Raw genomic sequence first — 23,339 nt, 5'->3', positions numbered from 1 at the left:
TTGATGAGGTACTCAAATGGCCTGCAGGTTGTAGACTCCTGACCTATACAAATTTAAGATGAATAGGAATGCATTTTGCAAGCCACACCTTTTTGTTTAACATCAGTGTCTGAACTCACAAAAGTTAGAGAATGTCCGCTGTTTTAGCTGCAAAGGGGAAAGTTGGAACAACTTTATATCAATGCTCATGTTTTTTAAATGGATCCTCCAATCTTTAATACAGTTTGCAAACCCATTAGATATCAATGTTAACCATTAGTGGTTTGGATAAACATAATACATGTTTTGTCTGTAACAAATTTAATTTCTTCATTTTTCTTAGTGTCCCATGGAAACACATTTGGAAAATCACAAATATATTTTAAAGTCAATGAAATTCCAAAGAGTATAACATGTCAAGTGCAGCCTAGAGAAGGTCTTGAGGTATATACAGTTTTCAGTATATTCTGTTCTTCAGGCAAACAGGTAAGTTGGTTTTTTTGACTAGTCATTTTTTTTTATTCCAAAGTACTTTAACATAAATGATAAGTTTGCCTACATATATATTGTCTAAGTAGTTTTATAGTATTTTGTCTCAAAGTTGTTCAAAGTTACATCTATTTAACAGGTAATTCATTTTATATACATATACATATACACACACACACACTTATTATATACACACACATGATATGTGTGTATGTATATATGTATATATATATATATACACATACATAAACACACATATTAAACACACACACACACACATTCTACACACACACACACACATATATATATATATATATATATATATATATATTTAATATGAAATATATGTATATATATATATATATATATATATTATTTATAATTATTTAATACTAGAGTTGAGCAAACCTGAACCGGAAAGTTCGGGTTCGTACCGAACGTTACGTTTTTTGGACCCCGGACCCGAACACGGACATATCACTGTATGTTCGGGTTGGAGTTCGGTGTTCAGCGATTTAATGGTGCGTTTTTAAAGGCTACAGGGTAGCCAATCAACAAGCGTTTGACTGGTGTGCCCTTAGAAGCCATCACAGCCATGCCTACTGATGGCATGGCTGCGATTGGCCAGTGCAGCATGTGACCCAGGCTCTATATATAAGCTGGAGTCACGTAGCGCCGCACGCACATGAGCTCTTATTAGTGTAGGGAGAGGATGCTGCCACTTTCAGGGACAGATTAGGAAATAATTCTGCAAACTATTGCATTAGTGGGGTGCACTTTATATATGAGAGTCAAATAGAAGCGTCAAATACTGCGGTTACATCAAAGTTTTAAAAATTTAATTTTTTTGGGTGCTAAATAGTACATTTGGGGTGTGCACTTCATATCTGAGAGTCAAATAGAAGCGTCAAATACTGCTGTCACATTGCAGTTTTAAAAATTAAAATTTTTGGGCTTCTAAAAAGTACATTAGTGGGGTGCTAAAAAGTACATTAGTGGGGTGCACTTCATATCTGAGAATCAAATAGAAGCGTCAAATACTGCGGTTATAGAGCAGTTGTAAAAATTCTAATTGTTTTGGTGCTAAACTGCTAAATAGTAAATTTGGGGCGTGTTCTTCATATCGGAGAGTCAAATAGAAGTGTCAAATAATGTGGTTACAGCGCAATTGTAAACATTCTTATTTTCTGCGTGCTAATCTGCTAAATAGTAAATTTGGGGAATGTTCTTCATATCTGAGAGTCAAATAGAAGGGTCAAATAGTCCGGTTACCGTTCAATTGTAAACATTCTAATTGTTTTGGTGCTAAACTGCTAAATAGTAAATTTGGGTCGTGCTCTTCATATCTGAGAGTCAAATAGAAGCGTCAAATAGTGCGCAATTGTAAAAATTCTAATTGTTTTGGTGCTAATCTGCTAAGTAGTAAATTTGGGGCGTGCTCTTCATATCTGAGAGTCAAATAGAAGCGTCAAATAGTGCGGTTACAGCGAAATTGTAAACATTCCTATTTTCTGGGTGCTAATCTGCTAAATAGTAAATTTGGGGCATGCTCTTCATATCTGATAGTCAAATAGAAGCCTCAAATACTGCGGTTACAGTGCAGTTGTAAAAATTCTAATTGTTTTTGTGCTAAATAGTACATTTGCGGCCTGCGGTGCATTTCTTGCAGTCCAATAAACAAAAAAAAATGTTGACTATTGGCGGTTACATTGTCGCCTGACATAAAACATGTTAGTTTGGTGGGGGAACGCAAAGAATGAGTAGAGCGTCAAATAAGGGACATGGCCCTGTTCATTGTGCTGCTGGTGTTGGTGGAGCTCCTGTTGCAAGGAGAGGACGTGGTCGATCTGTACCAGCTACACACACAAGTGAAACACTTTCCTCATGTGCGAGTATGCAACAGAACCTTCAGCGTTATATGGTAGGCCCTAATACCACTCTACGAATGGTGGGGCCAGAATAAGTACAGGCGATAGTAGATTGGATGGTTGACAGTGCCTCTAGTTCCTGCACATTGTCTCCCACCCGGTCCCCTTCTGAAAGCTCAGAGTTGGCACCTGCAGCCCATGGCCATCTGTCTATCACCTCACCACCTTGCAGATCACCCAAGCAGTCTGAGCCACAAGTCATGCAGCAGTCTCTTATGCTTTTTGATGACTCTGCTGGGGGGGTTTTCATGGGTCATCCACCTAGCCCTGCCCCAGAAGTGGAAGAGATTGAGTGCACTGCTGCACAACCACTTATGTGTCAGGTAAATTCACTTTCACTGACGATATCATCATTGTAATGCATTTTACTGTTTTGAAACACTAATATTTGTGAAATCATCCGAGTACAACAGTACCCCCCATGTACAGGATTTATGGTGTCTTGGAATGTTACAGGGTTAAATATAGTGCTAGCAAATTAAATTCCCTGGACTTTCGGCCTGGGTTGTCAGGCAGGTCCAGCAAATAGTAATTAATACCAAATAAATATATATGCAGAATTATTATATATATGTGTGTGTGTGTATATATATATATATATATTATATATGTGTGTGTGTGTATATATATATATATATATATATATGGCCATGCAAGGACCACCGCATCACGTCTCTGATGATGAAGAAACACAGGTGCCAACTGCTGTGGCTTTCGGCAGGGTGCAGACCGGCAAGGAAGGGCAGGGTTGAGGAGTGGGTGGAAGAAGATGTGGAGGATGATGAAGTCCTACACCCCACATGGAATGAAGGTCATACGAGTGACGTGTCAAGTTTGGAGGAAGAGGTGGTGGTCGCACAGAGGCACCAGCACAGCATAAGAGGGAGCAAGGTGCAAAAGCGGAGCAGCCGTCCCCTACACGGTACACCTGCTACTGCCCACCGCCCCCAGGGATGAGCACACCATAGCCAGCTCCAAGGAGTTCCCTGGCGTGGCAGTACTTCAGACAATGTGCTGACGACAAGACACAAGTGGTTTGCACACTGTGCAATCAGAGCCTGAAGCGAGGCATAAATGTGCTAAACCTGAGCACAACCTGCATGACCAGGCATCTACATGCAAAGCACGAGCTGCAGTGGAGTAAGCACCTCAAAAACCAAGAAAGGTCTCAGGCTCCTCCTGCTTCCTCTTCTGCTGCTGTCTCTGCCTCTTCCTCCACCTCTGGAGTGACAGTGGCGCCTGCCACCCCGCAAACAGAGGATGTGGCAGCAATGTCACCACGTCCGCCACCATCCCCAAGCATCTCCACACTGTCCCATGGATGCGTTCAGCTGTCCATCTCCCAAACACTGGAGAGAGAGAGGAAGTATGGCCCTACCCACCCGCGATCCCTGGCCCTGAATGCCAGCATTTCAAAATTCCTGGCCTTTGAAATGCTGTCATTCCGTCTGGTGGAGACAGACAGTTTAAAAACCTGATGGCAGTTGCTGTCCCACAGTACGTGGTTCCCCGCTGCCACTACTTTTCCAGGTGAGCCATCCCTTCTCTGCACAACCAATTGGCGGACAAAATCAGGTGTGCACTGCGCAACTCCATCTGTGGCAAGGTCCACATAACCATAGATACGTGGATCAGTAAGCACGGTCAGGGATGCTATATCTCCCTAACTGCACACTGGGCAAATGTAGTGGCGGCTGGGCCTGAGGCAGATAGCAGTTTGGTGCATGTCCTTCCGCCACCGAGGATTGCAGGGCATTTGTCTTTGCCTCCTGTTGCCTCCTACTCCACTTCCTCCTCCTCTACCACCACCTCATCCAGGCAGCGTAACACCTTCACCACCAACTTCAGCACAGCCAGGGGGAAATGACAGCAGGCTGTTTTAAAACTCATATGTTTGGGGGAAAAACCACACACCGTGCAGGAGCTGTGGATGGGCATGGAACAGCAGACCGATGAGTGGTTGTTGCCACTGAGCCTCAAGCCCCTCCTGGTGGTGTGCGATAATGGGCGAAATCTCGTAGCAGCTCTGGGCCTAGCCGATTTTCCGCACATCCCTTGCCTGGCGCAAGTGCTGAATTTGGTGGTGCAGAAATTCCTGAAAAACTACCCAGACATATCAGAGCTGCCACAGAGCTGCATAACCGCTCACCGCCTCATATGCGACGTGCCCACATGATGGAACTCCACCTTGCACATGATGGAGAGACTGTGCGAGCAGCAGCAGGCGATAGTGGAGTTTTAGATGCAGCACGCACGGGTCAGTCGCTCTGCGGAATAGCACCACTTAACCACCAATGAGTGGGCCTCCATGCGAGACCTGTGTGCCATTTTGCACTGTTTCAAGTACTACACCAACATGGCCAGTGCGAATGATGCCGTTCTCAGCATTACTGTCCCGCTTCTGTGTCTCCTTAAAAAAACACTTCGGGCGATGATGGAAGAGGATGTTGCACAGGAGGAAGAGGGGTCATTTCTATGGTTATCAGGTCAGTCATTCACAAGTGGCTTGGAGGGTGGGTTCCTGCACCAGCATAGGCCAGGTACACAATTGTCCAGTCAGGGCACAGTTCTGGAGGATGAGGAGGAGGATGATGAGTTGGAGGAGGAGGAACTGTGTTCACAGCAGGGTGGCACCCAACGCAGCTTGTGGGCATCACTGGAGCATGGCTGGGGGATACGGAGGACACAGACGATACACCTCCCACAGAGGACAGCTTGTCCTTGCCTCTGGGCAGCCTGGCACACATGAGCGACTACATGCTGCAGTGCCTGTGCAACAACTGCCGAGTTACCCACATTCTAACTTGTGCTGATTACTGGGTGACCACCCGTTACAAGAACAACGTGCTGTCCTTAATTCCCTCACTGGAGCGTGATCGGAAGACTACGCTACAAGCGCACACTGGTAGACGCGCTGCTGATGGCATTCCCAACTGACACCGGGGGCTCAGTAGAAGCACAAGGCGAAGGCAGAGGAGGAGGAAGAGGTCACCAAAGAAGCTGGGGCACCGCCAGCACCTCAGAAGGCATGGCCGAAATGTGGAAAAGCTTTGTCAGCACGCCACAACCAGCACCACCATCTGATATGGAACGTCTTAGCAGGAGGCAGCATTTCAGCAACATGGTGGAACAGTACAGGTGCACGCGCCTACACGTACTGACTGATGGGTCTGCCCCATTTAACTTCTGGGTCTCCAATTGGGATCATGGCCTGTGCTTGGCCTTTATGCCTTGGAGGGTCTGGCCTGCCCTGCAGCCAGTGTATTGTCTGAACGTGTGTTTAGCACGGCAGGGGGCGTTATCACCGACAAGTGCAGCCGCCTGTCCACAGCCAACGTGGACAAGCTCACGTTTATTAAAATGAACCAGGCATAGATCCCACTAGACTTGTCTGTACCTTGTGCAGAATAGACACTTATACCGGCCTCACCCAGCCATTGTTATACTAAGTGCACTTATTCTTTTTTTTTTTTTTTTTTATATGTCCCAATATTTTGGGGTCTACCACAATAAAAAATTAATAAATAAATAAAAAAAATAAAACAAACAAATAAAAAAAAGTGTCGGCTACCTCCTCCTCCTCCACCGCTGCTTCCACCTACACCGCCATGGTCACCGACTCCTCAATAGTGATGTCGCGAACATAAAATTTTCGGTTCGCGAACGGCGAACGCGAACTTCCGCAAATAGTCAATGAGTTTGTTAGCTCTCACGTGAATGCACTAAATAGGCTAGATACTAAGTCATGGGGAGCAGTAAATAACTTACAAATAGTGATGTTGTGAGCATAAAATGTTCCTTTCGCGAACGGCGAACGCGAACTTCCGCAAATGTTCGCGAACGGGCGAACCGGGCGAACCGCCATAGACTTAAATATGCAGGCGAATTTTAAAACCCACAGGGACTCTTTCTGGCCACAATAGTGATGGAAAAGTTGTTTCAAGGGGACTAACATCTGGACTGTGGCATGCCGGAGGGGGATCCATGGCAAAACTCCCATGGAAAATTACACAGTTGATGCAGAGTCTGGTTTTAATACATAAAAGGCATAAATCACCTAACATTCCTAAATTGTTTGGAATATTGTGCTTTAAAACATCAGGTATGATGTTGTATCGATCAGGTAGTGTAAGGGTTACGCCCGCTTCACAGTGACAGACCAAACTCCCCGTTTAACGCACCGCAAACAACCGCAAACAGTCCATTTGCACAACCGCAAACTCCCCATTTGCACAAGGTTGGATACCAAGCTAGCCATGTCCCGTTCCTTGTCCTCACTGATGTCATTGAAGGTCTCTTTCTCCACCCAGTCACATACAACACCAAGGGTCCCCGAAAGGTGAAAACAAGACCCCTGGGATGCCTGCTGTGTTTGGTCTTCCACCACCTCAAAGCCACCTTCCTCCTCTGACTCCTCTTCTTCAGACTCCTCTCTCTTTGTTGCCTCTCTCTGCGTTATTATAAGGTGTGTTAAGTAGTACTATTCTTATCAGTTTAATCCCTGTTACGAGTAGAGGACTATTTCCTTGTTTCGCCAAACCCCTTCAAAGATGGAAAAAGCGGTATGAGTGGAAGAAACGAGGAAATGTGGTCAGGTGGTGGTGCCAGCCCCACCGAGGGCTTGTACCCAGGTATGCTAATAAACTGAAAAAAGAAAAAAATCTCCCAAGAAGGAGATCTAAAACTGGCATAGGAAAAGGTTAGACAACTATAATAAAGTGATACCTACAAATCCTAGTGAGCATAGGTGTATAATAGAGGGAGAAAGGGAAAGCAGAGTAATGCTTCCTAATACCGTGGTTAGTACCCTTTGTTAAAGTAAATTGAGTAATGGACAAAAGTCTTTATTGTATCATTTATAAATAACAAAGGGATACTATACTCATTCCCCTATAGTGGCTAATTGTGTAATAATGGTAATACCATTACCTATTATATAATATTGCCAGGGGCAAGGAAATTCCCTCTAAATAGATGGGTATAGGCAGAGAGTATGGAGACCGGAGTGATGCTGTCATAAAAAGTGTCAATAAGGTGATATAAAGTTAAATGTATCACATACACACAGCCACCCTTTCTCTTAGCTAGTTTCAAGAAATGCTGGATAGGTAGAAGGGCTATAAAGACACAGAGAGGTCTAAGAAGAATCCTCTAAACTAGCCCTAGTCTCCTTAAACACCTTCAAGGGTGTTCTAAGCTAAAGCTCAATCTAAACGTTTAGATGACTGCCTGATTTCCCATCACAGATGCTGGCTAGGAATAACACTGTGCAAGACAAAGAGTGGGTCTAAGTGCCCATAGTGCAGTAAAGTGTCCCTAGTGAAGTGAAAAAGAGAATAACGAGCTGGCGCCCAAGAGAATAACGAGCTGGCGCCCTATCAGGGGACGTGTATATGGCATCGATTTTAGGAACCGGGAGATGGAAAAGATGCTTGGTTGGTCCTCCTACTTCAAATTTGGGGCACTGTATATGGCATACGCCTAGCTGTGTCCAAGGTTCCAGCTGCAGATCTGGCGTAAAAACAGTCAGAGTCTGCAGGGGTGCAACAAATAATAAATCTTGTCCTACTGAAAGTTTAAGAATTGACTCTCTCCATATATGGAGAAGAGTTTTTGTAGTTGGGAACAACTCTGTTGCCTTATTAGGTACTATACTCCCAGACCATAGTGCGAGCGATAATGAGCCTTGTAAAAAACGTGCACTTTCTAGTGCCAGCCATAACGGAGGAGAAACCCTTTCAAGTATTGAAAGACCTTGAGCAAGTAGTGTAGCCTTATAATAAGTTTTAACATTTGGAACACCTAAACCACCTTTCGCAAATCGGGGCCAAAGCTGGTCTCGTGCGATTCGTGGGGGTTTCCTTTTCCAGATATGTGCATTGATAAGTGCCTGGAACTTCCGAAGTATGGTATTTGGAATGGTAATTGGTAATGTCCGAAAAAGATATAGAATATGGGGCAAAATCATCATTTTTATTGTTTGTATACGACCCAACCAGGATATTTCTTTATTTTCCCATTTTTTGAGTTGGTGGTCTAATTTATGTATTAATGGTAGATGGTTTTCTTTTATTATCTGCGTTTGTGTTATGGGAAGTTTGATACCTAAATAGGATATGGATGTTTTGCGCCAGTCAAATAGGTATAGTGATTTTAAGCGTTGTGTAGTAGCTGTTGAGAGCCCTAATACCAATGCCTGCAATTTTTTTGAATTATTTTTATAATATGACAATTGGCCATATCTTTCAAGCATGCTCAATAATTGAGGTATTGATGATTCTGGATCCAAAATAATAGGACATCATCCGCAAAACGAGCGATTTTTAAATCCCCTATTGGGGTATTTAAACCCTTAATTCCTTTCTAGGCTTTAATATGTCTTACTAGGGGTTCCATGCACAAAATGAAAATCAGTGGGGATAGTGGGCATCCTTGTCTGGATCCATTTGTAATTTGAAATGATCTGGACAAAAATCCGTAGTTATATATTTTGGCCACAGGATTAGAATAAAGAACCCTTATATTATTCAAAAAAGCTAGGGGGAACTGCATTCTTAGCAATACTTCCTGCACATAAGACCAGTTTAGTCGATCAAACGCTTTCTCTGCGTCGAGGGCTAATAATAAACCCTTCTGTTTGCTGACTTGTGCCCAAGTGATTACATTTAAAAAATGGCGGGTATTGTCTCCTGGTTCTCTTGACAGTACAAACCCTGATTGCTCCGGTGAAATCAAATCTGCTAACATAGGTTTTATTTGTGTAGCCAAAATTTTTGCATATATTTTTGTCTGTATTTAGTAGAGAAATCGGTCTTAAATTAACACATTCATTGGGCACTTTACCTGGTTTGGGTAAAGTAATAATATGGGCCAAAAGCATTTCTTCCGGTAAAGACCCAGCTACCTTAAAATAATTAAATACATTTGCAAGATGTGGTGTAAGTTGAGCTTCAAAAATTACATAGAAATTATTTGAAAACCCATCTGGGCCCGGAGCTTTATTTTTAGAAAGTGTATATATCGCCTTTCTTACTTCATCTTCAGAAAACTGTTCAGAAAGAACATTACATTGTTGAGTAGTTAATCTAGGCAAATTAACCTCGTTAAGAAAAGTAGATATTTCATCTTTTGAAGGCTGGTATGTATTTATATCCAGCCTTAAATTATATAATTTTTGGTAAAAGGAGCCCAACTCCTCCACTACATCTTGCGGATTGTACAATTTTATGCCGTTTGAATCCATCAAGAATGGAATTTTAGTCTGTAGATATTGAGACTTTAATTTGCTTGCTAATAATTTACCAGCCTTATTGCCCTGCGAGTAATGTGTCTGTTTTAGTTTCCTTTATTGTCTCTCTATTATATTTATGGACATCTCTTGTATTTCTTGTTTAATTTTAGCTATCTGTTTAGATATTATTTTAGTGGGGTTCAATTTATTTGCTTTATCTAATTCACTAAGTTTGTTCTTTCTTTATCTGCCAATATCTTTCTTTTCTGTATTGAGCCTGCTTGAATAAATAACCCTCTTAGGACTGCTTTAAGTGTCATCCATTTTATTACAGTGCTTGAAGTATCAAAGAGATGGTCATTATAAAAAGACCTAATTGCCGTACTTATTTGGGAGACTACGTTTGTTTGATTTAAGAGAGATTCATTAAGGCGCCATGTGCTTCTACCCCTTACTGTGAATTGTGTTCTAAAAGTGGTGACAACCGGTGCATGATCAGACCAAACCCTAGTCCCTATTTTTATCTCAGAGACATTCATTAATGTTAATTGTTCCACTAGACACATGTCTATACGAGAGTAAGTGCTATGTGCATTTGAAAAAAAAGGTGTAATCTTTATCGTTTGGGTATAAGCTGCACCATGTATCATATAGATCACACAAATTAATGAGTTTAGAAAATGTTGTACTCAGGAGGGTGGTCTGGTGTAACGGATGTTTACCATTACTCCTCTTTATGTCCATGTTTGGATCCAATATGCAGTTAAAATCACTGCATATTATAGTATGACCTTTGCGAAGAGTTATGATTTTAGAAAATGCTCTACTCAAAAAAGAAATTTGTAACTTATTAGGGGCATATATTGAGGCAACTGTTAATTGTATTCCATTTAAGTTTCCTACCACAACTAGTAGCCTCCCTAGCTTGTCCCTATATATTAAATCCTGTTTAAATATCCAATCCTGATGGAACATTATAGAGACCCCTTTTGATTTATGAGGTGAGAAAGCATGGTAAATCTGTGGGTAGTTAATGGGTTTAAAGGTAGGAGGGTTCCTTATACAAAAATGTGTTTCTTGAAAGCATATTATTGATGCTTTAGAGTTATTTATCTCCTGTAGTGCTGCTCGTCTCTTAAACGGGCTATTTAACCCATTGACATTCATAGACATACAATTGATATATTGAGCCAAATTAAGAAAAAAATAATTGTTAGCTTTAACTTGTAATAGCCAGGCATATCTGTGAATGTAGGTTATTTTATGTTTAATTTGACAAGGAGATTTATCTTTCTTTTCTTTTTTTTTCTTTCTTTCTTTTCTTTTCCTTCTCCTCTCTTTCCCCACGCATTTCCCTTTTCTCTCTTTCCTTCCTTTATCTCCCTTTTAATGCACAGATTCATTGCCCTCATAGACCTAATAAGAAATCTATTAAAAACTAAAAAATGAATTAAAAAGAACAAACAAAAAAAAAATTAAGTGGGGAAGAAAAATAAAAAGAAATAGAAAAAACTAAAATATTTACAGTAATTCTCAAATTTGAGAATAATTTTGGGGTCGCATTGGGAAACATTCCAATAAGCGTCCCTAAGAGGGGATGTGTGGAACGGTCCCGTTCCTGAGCCTTTAATCTATTTAATCTAACATTGTTATTTATTGCTTTTAATGTCTATTAATCCTAACGCCTGCTTTTTAGTGATTTACATCGCTAACAATTATCTAAATTATCTAATATTTTTCTTCCAAATAATTGAGAAAATACAAATGGGGATAAAAATAGGAATAGCTCCCAACATCTTATTGCTCAAAGAGTTGAGCGCGGTGCATCACATTATCTTGTCTGCTTAGCGATATTACATAATACAAAGAAATAAATTGGGTAAATATATAGCTATATAACCCCCTAGTATAACTTGCTGCTTTCTTCAACTTTGCATCATTGTAAGATAAAAACCAAAACAAGTAAACTATATACTCTTACATACACATACACATACAGACCCTGGGTACAACCTGTTAACTTGTCAGTTTTACAACAGACACAGAGCAGATTAGAGACTGTTCCCTGTCCACAGAGACCATGATACACACTGACACAGAGCAGAATAGAGACTGTTCCCCCTACATAGGGTCACTTGGCAGATATGGATTGACACCTGTCCTCAAAACCCCTGATACACACTGACACAGAGCAGAATAGAGACTGTTCTCCGTCCACAGAGACCATGATACACACTGACACAGAGCAGAATAGGGACTGTTCCCCCTACATAGGGTCACTTGGCAGATATGGATTGACACCTGTCCTCAAAACCCCTGATACACACTGACACAGAGCAGAATAGGGACTGTTCCCCCTACATAGGGTCACTTGGCAGATATGGATTGACACCTGTCCTCAAAACCCCTGATACACACTGACACAGAGCAGAATAGGGACTGTTCCCCCTACATAGGGTCACTTGGCAGATATGGATTGACACCTGTCCTCAAAACCCCTGATACACACTGACACAGAGCAGAATAGAGACTGTTCCCTGTCCACAGAGACCATGATACACACTGACACAGAGCAGAATAGAGACTGTTCACCGTCCACAGAGACCATGATACACACTGACACAGAGCAGAATAGGGACTGTTCCCCCTACATAGGGTCACTTGGCAGATATGGATTGACACCTGTCCTCAAAACCCCTGATACACACTGACACAGAGCAGAATAGAGACTGTTCTCCGTCCACAGAGACCATGATACACACTGACACAGAGCAGAATAGGGACTGTTCCCCCTACATAGGGTCACTTGGCAGATATGGATTGACACCTGTCCTCAAAACCCCTGATACACACTGACACAGAGCAGAATAGGGACTGTTCCCCCTACATAGGGTCACTTGGCAGATATGGATTGACACCTGTCCTCAAAACCCCTGATACACACTGACACAGAGCAGAATAGGGACTGTTCCCCCTACATAGGGTCACTTGGCAGATATGGATTGACACCTGTCCTCAAAACCCCTGATACACACTGACACAGAGCAGAATAGAGACTGTTCCCTGTCCACAGAGACCATGATACACACTGACACAGAGCAGAATAGAGACTGTTCCCCCTACATAGGGTCACTTGGCAGATATGGATTGACACCTGTCCTCAAAACCCCTGATACACACTGACACAGAGCAGAATAGAGACTGTTCTCCGTCCACAGAGACCATGATACACACTGACACAGAGCAGAATAGGGACTGTTCCCCCTACATAGGGTCACTTGGCAGATATGGATTGACACCTGTCCTCAAAACCCCTGATACACACTGACACAGAGCAGAATAGGGACTGTTCCCCCTACATAGGGTCACTTGGCAGATATGGATTGACACCTGTCCTCAAAACCCCTGATACACACTGACACAGAGCAGAATAGGGACTGTTCCCCCTACATAGGGTCACTTGGCAGATATGGATTGACACCTGTCCTCAAAACCCCTGATACACACTGACACAGAGCAGAATAGAGACTGTTCCCTGTCCACAGAGACCATGATACACACTGACACAGAGCAGAATAGAGACTGTTCCCTGTCCACAGAGACCATGATACACACTGACACAGAGCAGAATAGAGACTGTTCCCTGTCCACAGAGACCATGATACACACTGACACAGAGCAGAATAGAGACTGTTCACCGTCCACAGAGACCATGATACACACTGACACAGAGCAGAATAGGGACTGTTCCCCCTACATAGGGTCACTTGGCAGATATGGATTGACACCTGTCCTCAAAACCCCTGATACACACTGACACAGAGCAGAATAGAGACTGTTCCCTGTCCACAGAGACCATGATACACACTGACACAGAGCAGAATAGAGACTGTACCCTGTCCACAGAGACCATGATACACACTGACACAGAGTGTCCGCGTGAAATAGGGCCGTGAGTAATGACGTCACGGGTAGCCTGCCCATAGTATCGCATAGGGTGGAAGAGCTGATAGGACATCTGAAACGTATTGGGATGGAGATGCTTAATTGTTCTCCAAAATGCTTGACACCACCCCATAGTGAATCTCTGCAAACTTTAATACAATCAGAGGAGGAAGAATGTGGCAGCCCACTGGGATTATTCGAAAAAATTTCAAATTGATGATTTTCCAGACCCTGGGGTTGACATTAGTCCAGATTTACATCTAGTGACCCATGAGGATGTTCCAGGCACTACTTGTGAAATAAAGACAGATAATAAAGTGAATGATCCTTCTCCTTGGGACTTGCACCCTGTCGTTGAAGGTGGAATAGGCAATGGCAAGAGCATGCTGTGGGTAGTCAGTGCAAACACTCTCTTCCCGGTGAATAATGAGGAGACTAACTATGATGACGTTATTTGCGTTGAAAGTAATGATGCCAGAGATCTTTTGAAACCATATGGAAGGAACGAATTGGTTAAAAGAAAGGCAAGAGACCACCTGCATATAGACAAGAAAACGCATAAGAGAAAGAAGAGAACAGGTGAAAAAGAGAAGCTGCAGACTGCCTATCTGCAAATAGTTGAGTTATGTCCTGAAGATGTCTGTGTTACCACAGTGCAGACTCTGTTTGATACACTACTGAGGAGAGTCAGAGAAACCCCAGATCTTCACGTATTGGATGAGTCGGTGCGTGGAGTTGCAGAGAACGTAGAACAAGAAATATTTAAACTTTTCCTGTGTACTGACAGCAGATATAAGAATAAATACCGGATCCTCCTTTTCAATTTGAAGGACCCTAAAAATCAGATCCTGTTCCGTCGTGTGGTCCTTGGTGAAATCACCCCACAGTGTTTGGTTCTAATGAGTGCAACGTAAATGGCTGCACAGGAGCTGGCCAACTGGAGAATTCAAAAGAGAAAACATGCACTGGAACTAATCGAGAAAGAGGAAAGACAGCCATACCAGATTCAGATGACAAAGCTGACACACAAGGGGTTAATTGAAATTGATACCGTGCCCGATCAGAACTTGACCCTAGAGGATCTGTCTGATTCTGTGTGGCAGCCTCAGGATTCTCAGCAGGATTGCATCTCAGAGAAAAGGGACACAACATCCCAACACAAGAGCCACCTTTTAGATCAGGACTGCCTTATATGCAAAGGGCTGATAAACCCCCCAGGTGATGCTGACTTAAGCCAATAAGTAATTACCAAGAAACCAGAGAAAATATGGAAACACCATATAACTAATGGCAATCAACATTCTTTATGCATTGAAAAGAAGAACAAGAAATTGTATGATCCAGATACTAGACTCACAGATCCAGCAGACTCAAGTGTGTGGAAGGGATTCCTTCACATGTTCTCTATAAAGCAGTTTAAAGTTAAAGTCTGGTTATAGCAGTCATCTTTGCCAGGATTTACCAAAAGTGTTAACATCCGAAGGATGCATTTTGCAAGAGTCTGTTTGGGAATATGTGGATCGTATCTGGCCAGAGTGCACCAAGGACATGTGTGTGATCCGACTGAATCAAAGAACGTCAAGTGATGCAGTTTCATATGCTCGGCTGTATTCTTATCTTAATCGGAAGCTGAGATATGCAATCATCAGAAGTCATGGCATGGAGGCGTTCCTAGTGCCTCTACCTGCCGGCCAACCCATCCCTCAAAGATTGCGTCCTTTGGGAGGTCCAGGTTTGGAAGACAACCATCCTATTCTGCTTCTGATCTTGCTTCTTCCAAGCCATCCTTCCTGGACAGCTTATCCCAAAAAAATCTTCCAAGAAACATAAAGAAGGTTTGGATATCCCAGATGATATTTTCTCTGACATATTAGCAGATGTTGAACGAGAGGAGAGACAAATGGCCGAGCAAGGGCTCCCTCCTCCAGGTTTCCCAAATTTTGAGCAGTGGAATCAGAATTCTGAGGATACAGGAGAGGAAGTTGGCATGCCTGAGATCATGAATATGCTCCAAAATTTGAGCAATGGCCTTCAGTTCCCAGGAGAATTCTCTGTAATTATAGGAGAGAGTCAGGGTGCTAATATTATGCCACCTCTCCATGTGCCAAATACTGTTCCAGCAGGTCTCCCATATCCATCTTTTCCATTGTATCCAGAAGCAGCCTACCCTGGCTGGCATGGTATGTTGCCCCCTACTCATGCAGTAAATCCATTGTCCATTGACCCAGCCAATCTCTTCTCTTACCCGCTTTCACAAATAATACCACCTAACTTCTTATCTGATCAACATTTTACTGCAGGACTGTAACGGACCGTTTCACTTACAAGAGGATAAAACCCAGTTTAGGCGATATCCCCCTTTCCAGATGCACAGGCAGCTACTGCAAACACCGTTCTCCCGACTGGAACCACACGAACACTCCGAACTGGAACAGCTGAACAAGAAAAGCATACAATCCGCTTACACTCCTGGCAGTCAGCTTACAATCCAATTCCCCCCAAGAACGAGACGACACTTTATTTTGAGGGTTAAACAGGAACTCTGGACTGGCTCATCCAGCCTGGCTTTTATTTCCAACTCACACATACAGGCCACACCCAGGGGGAGGCATAAAAGAGCCAATGACATAGATGTTACCTCCCACACATCCCCTCCCCTTAGTGTGACACATAATCCCATTATGCATACAGTGTAAAATATACTTTTACACAACTTTCATAACTTTAAAACCATACATCACATTCACATAAAAATACATATCCACAATCAATCCATTCAGGGGAACAACATATTAAAAAAATGGCATGAATCCGAACAGGGGTTCAAAAGTTACTAAAAGTATCTTTTGTTCCTTTCTGGCTGGCAGAAAAACATCCCCACAATGCACCCTGGTTTCCTCCCTTCTGCCCTGGAGTTAATTGGAGAAGTAATCCAATTATCCAGGACTAGAGGCAGACTCCATTAACCACATGGTTGCAAAACGACATAAAACACTTTAAAATACATAAAGTCACATTTACACATAACACACAGACATTTCACCTATCCCCAGATAGCTGGGATCTGCACGCACAAAACTACCGAATAGCGTGCAGATCCTACTCACACAGTACAATTGCCACGGAGCTAAAGTCTTTCCCATAGTCTTTCATTATATGAATAGGCTCCATGGTATGGCTATCTGGGTATCACATTCCCATAAAGTCTGGTCCATAGTCCAAAGGCAAGAGGCGGGCAATCAGCCCCCTCCAAGGACACGTGGCGAGGTCGGTTTCGCCACAAGGACCTCAACCTTTTGCATAAATGTTGTAGTTTTGTTATATTTACGTTTTTTATTTTTTTTTTTAACTGTTATGTTTTAGCGAAATATTGAAAAAAATACATGTAATGTGCTGAACATCAAAGCTGAAATTTTAATTTGTCTCAGTAAGTTGAAAGCCATACTTTCTATGGGAGTTTCAAATGTTCAATAATTGTTTTCTGAAGAAAGCATAACTGTCTGTTTTTAGCAAGCAACAACCCCATATTAAGCTGTTTATTCACTGAACATCTATTTGTACTGAATTGAAAACTGAATGACAAAATGTAGGCAGAAAACGAATGATTTGAATATATTCTTCAAATACCAGAATTTTTTAATTTGTTTTTTAGTTCACTACTATTCTGTGTTTAGTAATGTATGAGTGTGCCAGATGTGACAAGTTTACATAGGTTAATTATAGCCACTGTTATATCTGGGCTACAAATACATGCATTTTGGCAAACACCTCAAAGCCCATGTAAGCTTTGTGTTGTTGAATTTCAGTGATTTATTTTCTGTTGCATGTGTACAGTTGTACTGTAAAATGGGTAAAGCATGGGATATGTTTTTACATTTGTATACTAAAAATGTTAATATACGTTGAAAAAAAAAAAAAAAAAGGACGCATGAGCCTACAGGCATTGCGCATGAGCGTCCAGTAACGTGGCAAAAAAATTCCAAGCTCCCCAGAGGCTGTCCTAGCACCCCGGTCATACAAATATTCATTAACAGCTTTTTCTTGTTGGAGCAGGCGGTCGAACATTAGGAGTGTTGAATTCCAACGTGTAGGGCTGTCGCAAATCAAGCGCCTCACTGGCATGTTGTTTCGCCGCTGGATATCGGCAAAGTGAGCCATGGCCGTGTAGGAACGCCTGAAATGGCCACACACCTTCCTGGCCTGCTTCAGGACGTCCTGTAAGCCTGTGTACTTATGCACAAAGCGTTGTACGATCAGATTACACACATGTGCCATGCACGGCACATGTGTCAACTTGCCCAACTTCAATGCCGCTATCAATTTTTTTCCGTTGTCACACACCACTTTGCCGATATCCAGTTGCTGTGGAGTCAGCCACTTTTCCACCTGTGCGTTCAGGGCGGACAGGAGTGCTTGTCCAGTGTGACTCTCTGCTTTCAAGCAAGTCAAACCCAAGACGGCGTGACACTGCGTATCCGGGATGTGGAATAGTACCTGGGGAGCTTGGGGGGGGTGCCGTTGATGTGGAGCAAGACGCAGCAGCACAAGAGGACTCAGCCGAGGAGGTTATGGAAGAGGATGGAGTAGGAGGAGTAGAGGAGGTGGCAGCAGGACTGCCTGCAATTCGTGGCGGTGTCACCAACTCCTCTGCAATGCCACGCATTCCTTGCTTGTCAGCCGTCAGCAGGTTTACCCAATGCGCAGTGTAGGTGATATACCTGCCCTGACCATGCTTTGCAGACCAGGTATCAGTGGTCAGATGGACCCTTGCCCCAACACTGTGTGCCAGACATGCCATGACTTCCTTTTGCACAATCGAGTACAAGTTGGGGATTGCCTTTTGTGAAAAGAAATTCCGGCCGGGTACCTTCCACTGCGGTGTCCCAATAGCTACAAATTTTTTGAACGCCTCAGACTCAACCAGATTGTATGGTAAAAGCTGGCGGGCTAATAGTTCGGACAAGCCAGCTGTCAGACGCTGGGCAAGGGGGTGACTTGGTGACATTGGCTTCTTACGCTCAAACATGTCCTTGACAGACACATGACTGTCGGCAGATGAGCGGGAACTGCTCAAGGCGGGAGACGGAGTGGCGGATGGTTGAGAGGGGGCAAGAAGGACAGCAGTGGTTGACGTGGCTGAAGATGCTAGACCAGGAGGAGGATGGCGACTTAGAGTAGGCGTGCTGCTTGTACTCATGTGTTGATCCCATAGGCGTTTGTGATGTGAGATCATGTGCCTACGCAAAGCAGTTGTACCTAGGTGGGTGTTGGACCTCCCACGACTCAGTTTCCTTTGGCACAGGTTGCAAATGGCATCGCTGTTGTCTGAGGCAGACACACAAAAAAAAATGCCACACTGCTGAGCTCTGCAATGACGGAATTCTGGTGGTGGACACAGCATGCGTTGATTGGCGTGCTGTCGGGCTGACCCCGGGTGCCAATGCATGCTGTCTGACTGTGCCACTAGCTCCTTGCGACGACCCCCCCCCCCTGCTTCCAACTCGTCTCCTCCTCCTCCTCTCTGTCTCCCCATCTGAACTTTCGCCCAGTTCTTCTTCTTGCCGAGCGGGCACCCACGTGACATCCATGGACGCATCGTCATCATCAACCGCTTCGCTTGTATCTGACAACTCACAAAAGGAAGCAGCAGCGGGTACAACATCATCATCATCACACTGTACCTCCATGTGTTTAATGCTGCCTGCCTGAGACATATCCCTGTTATCTACATCCTCTAGCAATAATGGTTGCGCATCACCGCTTGAAGACAAGTAACTGCTATTCAATCTATAACAGTGAAAAATAAATTTTTGTTTTAAAAGCACGCTATAGAGACACCAGACATGATTGGCAATGTGCACTGGAACAGTTCTGCAGAGCACACGCTGAAGGAAGGACTGACACACCCGCTTGAAGACAAGTAACTGCTAATCAATCTATAACAGTGAAAAATAAATTTTGGTTTTAAAAGCACGCTATAGAGACACCAGATATGATTGGCAATGTGCACTGGAACAGTTCTGCAGAGCACACGCTGAAGGAAGGACTGACACACCCGCTTGAAGACAAGTAACTGCTATTCAATCTATAACAGTGAAAAATAAATTTTGGTTTTAAAAGCACGCTATAGAGACACCAGATATGATTGGCAATGTGCACTGGAACAGTTCTGCAGAGCACACGCTGAAGGAAGGACTGACACCCGCTTGAAGACAAGTAACTGCTATTCAATCTATAACAGTGAAAAATAAATTTTGGTTTTAAAAGCACGCTAAAGAGACACCAAATATGATTGGCAACTTTCAAAGCACGCTGGAACAGGTCTACAGAGCACACGCTGAAGTAGGCCTGACACCCAGACGCTTGCAGACAACTAACTGCTCTTCTATTACAGTGAAAAAAAATTATTTCTTTTAAATCTAAAGCTTAAGCTATTGTAAAAACAGATATGAGTGGTGGCACTGGGCAAAAGGGCACAGTATCCACTGTGAACCTCACACAGAAGCTGGCAGGCAGGCAACTGCTCTTCTATTACAATGAAAACAAATTATTTATTTAAAATCTAAAGCTTAACCAATTGTTAAAACAGATATGAGTGGTGGCACTGACTGTGCAAATGGGCAAGGCATCCAACCTGACACAGAAGCTGGCAGGCAGGCAACTGCTCTTCTATTACAGTGAAAACAAATTATTTATTTTAAATCTAAAGCTTAACCAATTGTTAAAACAGATATGAGTGGTGGCACTGGGCAAGTAGGCACAGTATCCAATGTGAACCTCACACAGAAGCTGGCAGGCAGGCAACTGCTCTTCTATTACAGTGGAAACAAAATTTTGGTTGTAAAAGCACGCTATAGAGACACCAGATATGAGTGGCAACTGTCAAAGTACGCTGGCAGGGTTGTGCAGGGCACACGCTGAAGGAAGGCCTGACAGAGCCGCTTGAAGGACACTGACTGGCTGCTATTAGCTTACACTGGAAACCTTTTTTCTTTGTAAAAGCACGCTAAAGAGACACCAGATATGATTGGCAACTGTCAAAGCACGCTGGCACAGGTCTGCAGAGCACACGCTGAAGTAGGCCTGACACCCAGACGCTTGCAGACAACTAACTGATATTCTATTACAGTGAAAAAAAATTATTTCTTTAAAATCTAAAGCTTAAGCTATTGTTAAAACAGATATGAGTGGTGGCACTGACTGTGCAAATGGGCAAGGCATCCAACCTGACACAGAAGCTGGCAGGCAGGCAACTGCTCTTCTATTACAGTGAAAACAAATTATTTATTTTAAATCTAAAGCTTAACCAATTGTTAAAACAGATATGAGTGGTGGCACTGGGCAAGTACGCACAGTATCCAATGTGAACCTCACACAGAAGCTGGCAGGCAGGCAACTGCTCTTCTATTACAGTGAAAAAAAAATATTTATTTTAAATGTAAAGCTTAACCTATTGTTAAAACAGATATGAGTGGTGGCACTGGGCAAGTAGGCACAGTATCCAATGTGAACCTCACACAGAAGCTGGCAGGCAGGCACCTGCAATTACATTACACAGGAAAAAAAAAAAAAAAAGCAGCCTGATGTTATAGCCCTAAAAAGGGCTTTTTGGGGTGCTGTCCTTACAGCAGAGATCAGATGAGTCCTTCAGGATTGTAGTGGACACTGAATACCCTAGCCTAGCTATCAATTTCCCTATCTAATCAGCAGCAGCTAAACTTTCCCTCCTCTCACTAAGCATGCAGCTTCAGAATGAATCGGATGCTGGGAGGGAGGTTGGAGGGTGTGGAAGGGAGGGAGTGCTGCTGATTGGCTGGAATGTGTCTGCTGACCGAGAGGCACAGGGTCAAAGTTTGCCCAATGATGACGAATTAGGGGGCGGATCGAACTGCGCATGTGTCCGCCCGCCGCGGCGAACGCGAACACGCTAAGTTCGCCGGGAACTGTTCGCCGGCGGACAGTTCGGTACAAACTACTTTACATCATTACAGCATAAAAGAACAAGCTGGATAGTCTATAAACGTATAGAATTGATATACACTAATACCGACTATCTAACTCAAGACCTATATATTATCAATAATTAAGCAATTTATTAATAAACCAGAGCCTAAGATCGTTAAGAGCTTGTAAGTATACAAGTCCCAGGCGTTCCTAATCAATTCTGTATCAGTATATCGTGGAGGAGCCAATTAGCTGAGCTGTGAACTTTTAGTTATAATATACAGTAAAGTCAGCTATCTAACTCATATCGTACATTTGCAAAGCTATGGGTCCTTAATTACTAAATTAAACATGGATCCAGATAAATCCAGGACTTACACATATACTCTAGAGCTGTTGACTTACAAGGATATAAATGTGCAAGTGTCAGGAGCAGCTATTGCTTTATTATCTGTTACGGACCGTTTCAGCAGACAAGGGGTTAAAATCGTTTAGGCGATAATCCCCTTTTCAAAGACAGGCACAGCTACTGTAGAATCACCAAAACTCACAAATTGGATACAAGTGAATGCACCAAACTCCCGAACTGCATACAACGGAATAAGGTAACACTCCAAACTCCCGAACTGGAACCTCACGAATAGCTGCTAGCAGACGAACAGGAAAAACTCCCAAGCAGCTTACACTCCTGGCAATCCGTCTCGATCAGCATACAGTGAATCCCCCCAAGAACGAGACAAGGCTCTGTGTTGAGGGTCAAGCAGTGGTCTGTTTATTGAGGGCTACCTGCCCCTGTTTTTATGCAGGTCTCCCACCTGGTGGACACTCCCCCAGGGGACCAGATGGAAGACTGTAACAAAGGACAGACAAGTAGCATTTCAGGACATACAGAAGTAAAACATCCCCACAATGCATCCTGTCTTCCTCCCCTCTGCCCTGGAGATAATTGAGAAGTAATTCAAATATCTCCCAGGACAAAGGCAAAACTCCATTACACACGTGGGGACACAAAGACAGACTATCACTTTAAAATACATAATGGGACAAATGGTACAGTAAATATATACATGTAACATATCCCCAGATAGCTCAGGTCTGAGTGCACATTATTAGGTGAATGGCACTTAGACCACACAAATACAGTTTAATTGCCATGGAGCCAAAGTCTTTAATTACACTAATATGCTCCATGGCATGGCTTTCTGGGTTAAAACATTCCCCCCAACATAAAATACCGAATTTTACATGCATTCGTTAAATCAGTACGAATTAGAACCAGGGGCTGGAGGTTCAGCGGTGCTTGCACGTAAAAGTGTCCGGGTTTGGTGCATGAAAGCCGGGCAGAAAAGCGCTGGCTGCCTGGGGAACTCCAGAACACCGCCATCATGTGGCAGCTAAGTGTAACCAGGACCACCCAGTAACAATCAATTAAGCTGCGGTTAACCGCAGCTACTAGGTGGTCAATTGCCGGCACACGCTTGTTAAGCCGCGGTTAACCGCGGTTTCAGGGAGGTAAATGGAGGGCGCACTCCAGCTTCTGGGTGGCCCATTAACAGCGCCGGCCGGCTTCCCATGGCTCTGGGGAGGTTGAAAAGAAGCTGTTTGTTCGGTAGATAGAATCTACCGAACGGCTGTGCAGAAAGGGAGAAATAAATCCTTCTGCACAGTAAAATTAACCCTTTAGCTGCCATTCCATAATCCAAAGGCAGCAGGCAGGCGACCAGGCTCCTCCAATGCAATGTGGCGAGATTGGTTGTAAAATATAAAAGCCAAGCACATTAGCTATACACTTTCAGTCATATATGCCCCAGTTATATATCTAA

General features: G+C 43.3%; 1 protein-coding gene across 1 annotated transcript in view; it reads left to right on the top strand.

The window, feature by feature from the left end:
• LOC134609419 (polycystin-1-like protein 1) overlaps nucleotides 1–23,339 on the top strand; it is a 201,735-nt gene that overhangs the window by 54 nt on the left and 178,342 nt on the right. Inside the window, exon 2 of the mRNA XM_063453095.1 lies at nucleotides 323–465. Coding sequence (XP_063309165.1) covers nucleotides 323–465 — 143 coding nt within the window. The remainder of the gene's footprint in view (nucleotides 1–322; nucleotides 466–23,339) is intronic.

Source organism: Pelobates fuscus, chromosome 4 (genome assembly GCF_036172605.1).
Source record: "Pelobates fuscus isolate aPelFus1 chromosome 4, aPelFus1.pri, whole genome shotgun sequence".
Lineage (NCBI taxonomy): Eukaryota > Metazoa > Chordata > Amphibia > Anura > Pelobatidae > Pelobates > Pelobates fuscus.
This window is presented reverse-complemented; position numbering and strand designations above follow the sequence as displayed.